The sequence below is a fragment of the Arachis ipaensis genome, chromosome B09, assembly GCF_000816755.2.
Source record: "Arachis ipaensis cultivar K30076 chromosome B09, Araip1.1, whole genome shotgun sequence".
NCBI classification, from domain to species: Eukaryota; Viridiplantae; Streptophyta; class Magnoliopsida; order Fabales; family Fabaceae; genus Arachis; species Arachis ipaensis.
The window spans coordinates 99,278,035-99,281,103 of record NC_029793.2 but is presented as its reverse complement, the minus strand read 5'-3'; the positions used below and the strand labels follow the sequence as shown (position 1 = coordinate 99,281,103).

The window sequence follows — 3,069 nt, the reverse complement described above, 5'->3', positions numbered from 1 at the left end:
TGGGGCCTTTGAAATACATTGCATTGAAGAGTTCCTTCTGTTGATGATGCATTTAGGTATTATGCACTATTTTTATCTTGTATAGATTTTAAGTAAGGGTTTTACTAACTGGTGCCCTTTGTCAAGGTTACCTATGTTGGAATTTTTTTATAGTTTTATCCATTTTTAATACAAGAAATTTTTGAAAACTTGGAACTTTGTAGTCTTCTTACATTCAACACCTTAAGGGGCACTTGTTAGCTAACTTTTTAAGCAAGGTGAATTAATTAAATAATTTGAAAAATGTTGAGGGAATCTTCTACCTCCCTTTTAAATGCAATATTCTATGTTTCACTATATGCCCATTATATTAAGTTATGGTATATTCAAGGCTTGATTAGTTGTAGCTTGATGTCTCCTCTCTAATTGAGCCATTATTATGGTTTCTAGAGGCCTAGCTTTAAATATAGGTGTAGAATAGAGATTCTGAGTCCTGTGAGAACCATACGGCTGAACTTATTATTAGTTCTGCTTCCACAAATGCCATTGTCAAATCCTTTAAATATCATTGATTGTAACTCGTTCATGATCTAATCTAGTCTCTATTAACCTTTAGAGTTAAATATTTAAAAAATGTTGTTTGTCTATTCATCCAGGATGCTCTGAGACATCAATATCCATATTCTGCCAATTATCTGGTACCTTTTGATTCATCTAAATCTTCTTCTGCTTCTTCCATCTGTATCTGACACTGCATGTTTTTTTTTTTTCTTTCGGATCAAGTAGGTATGCCTTATATCTAGAAATCCATAGAGGATTAAGATTCATGTTTGCTAGAGTATATTTCCAACCAAAAAGCCTTAAGTATGAAGTTTCCAAATCGTCTGGAATTGTTCTCAATGTGTTGCACACTACAGACGCATCTTTTCACACCTTTCTTTTCCAGCAGTTGTCTTGTGGAGCAGGGTGTTTCATATGATGTCATGTTAATGATTCGATGAGATAAAAGTGTTTTATTTGCCTTTTTGCCGTTTCTCTTTATATGTCTTTAAGGTTTAGACATGGGATGCTTTTGAATATGCTTTTCTCATTGATGCTATAGCATATCTGAGTGAGTTGCATTATTATTATACTCAGGTCAGAGGTGGCCAGCTTTGGGGGACCGATGTATACACATATGACTCGGATCTTGTTGCTGGTATGTGCCTTTTCAGAAAGGATACAGTTAGATTTTTCTTATAAATGACAAGAGGTGATATGTTCAACTGATGTTCCATTCTTGTTGCACAGTTCTCATGCACACAGGTTACTGTCGCCCAACAGCTTCTCCGCCTCATGCAGCCATACAAGAGTTGCGTGCAACCATCCGAGTGCTTCCTCCACAAGATTGTAAGCCATCCAGCTTAGATTTTTGTTTTTCAAGCTTTATTTTGTTAATCTAAAGATGGTATTATGTATGAATATCAGGCTATACCTCCACATTGAGAAACAATGTAAGATCCCGAGCTTGGGGTGCAGCAATTGGTTGTAGTTATCGAGTTGAACGGTGTTGCATTGTGAAGGTAGTATCAGAAGCTATACAATCTTCTTTTGTCCTTTGCAATTTTCCCCCATGAAGTTATCAGATCTTTTTCTTACAGTTTCATATGCTTTAGATGGCATATTAATCACATTTTTTCGTAATGAATATAATTACTTTTTTTCTTTTTAGTCTTGTGTATTTTTAGAAAGTTGATGGTGTCTTGCATGTATACTTCTATTACTGTCTTAATATCTTGTTAAATCTTCTATTGAGGACATTGTCTTTTTTATGGAAAAAGTAATGTGTTTGGTATGCACATATGTTCATCGACATATGTTATGTGCACAAGCATTTACATGGTCTTAATGTTCATTTTGTTGGTTTCCAGAAAGGGGGTGGAACTATAGATCTTGAACCTTGCCTTACCTATACTTCAACCATTGAGCCCACCCTTGCTCCGGTGGCTGTTGAACGGACAATAACTACCAGGGCAGCAGCTTCGGTATGTCTGGCTTCTTTTAACAATCAAACTCTTACAGTGCAGAATTTGATAATTATTAGATATTTTAGATTGTTATCCATAGCTGCTTTGTTTATGCCATTCATTTATGGACCTGTTGAAGCTTGTTTTGATTCTCTTATATATGTACTTTCAGGGATCAGCTTTTTAAGTTGCCATATATATGGATTGTTATATGGATTGTTCATTTTTTTTTCTAAATCAAAGTGATTTCAAAAGAATTTCACGTTTGATTGAAATCTGAGATTTGTTTTGCTAACCTAGTTGCTACCATCTTACAAGTTGGTCCCTTATTTTTTCAGAATGCCTTGCGGCAGCAAAGATTTGTTCGAGAAGTCACAATACAGTACAACCTCTGCAATGAGCCCTGGTATGCTACCATTCGGATCTTTTGTTTTGCAGCGTATATAAACAGTAGAAATTCCAATTGTGTTATTTTGGTATATTTCAAGAATATATCAGCCTTAAACAATGCAAGGTGGATAAGATTGCAGAATTTCAGATCCTAAATTATACTTGGGATGCAACATGTCTATTTTGCTGATAACTTCATTTTAATTTTTACATTTATCCATACTCATTGATTGAATATTCATGATCACCAGGACCAAATATAGCATAAGCATTGTTGCTGACAAGGGTCTTAAAAAGCCACTCTACACGTCTGCTCGTTTGAAGAAGGGGGAAGTCTTGTATTTGGAGACACATTTTTATAGGTATTTTTGACATGATAGTTTTGCAAGAAGGCTTCATTATTTGATTCTTTTTCTCTCTTTTTTTTTTAAAGAAAAATAATAAAATAAAAAAGAAGCCATTATAATTGGTAAATGTCCTACTCACATGCAACAGGAATGTGCTTATAAATATGAAAACCATGTTGGACAAAATTTCTGTGTTACCACTACCAGTGTTATTTCCATTTATAGTTGAACAAAGAATCCATGATTATGTCTTGACAAGTATTAATCTGTTTCGATGAGAGGCCTTAGTGAAGTTAAGAAACTTCCCGTTGGTGTTTCTTTAATTGATTTGTCTTCTTTTTTTTTTT

At 34.4% G+C, this 3,069-nt stretch overlaps 1 protein-coding gene across 5 annotated transcripts in view; it reads left to right on the top strand.

The window, feature by feature from the left end:
• LOC107617920 overlaps nt 1-3,069 on the top strand; it is a 10,454-nt gene that overhangs the window by 4,012 nt on the left and 3,373 nt on the right. For 4 of the 5 annotated variants that reach the window (XM_016319800.2, XM_016319801.2, XM_016319802.2 and 1 more), the window contains exons 5-11: nt 636-677; nt 1,117-1,177; nt 1,270-1,368; nt 1,447-1,541; nt 1,890-2,003; nt 2,324-2,391; nt 2,627-2,741. In XM_016319800.2, the coding sequence (XP_016175286.1) occupies nt 636-677; nt 1,117-1,177; nt 1,270-1,368; nt 1,447-1,541; nt 1,890-2,003; nt 2,324-2,391; nt 2,627-2,741 (594 nt within the window). The remainder of the gene's footprint in view (nt 1-635; nt 678-1,116; nt 1,178-1,269; nt 1,369-1,446; nt 1,542-1,889; nt 2,004-2,323; nt 2,392-2,626; nt 2,742-3,069) is intronic. The other variant, XM_016319803.2, reaches the window with a different exon arrangement.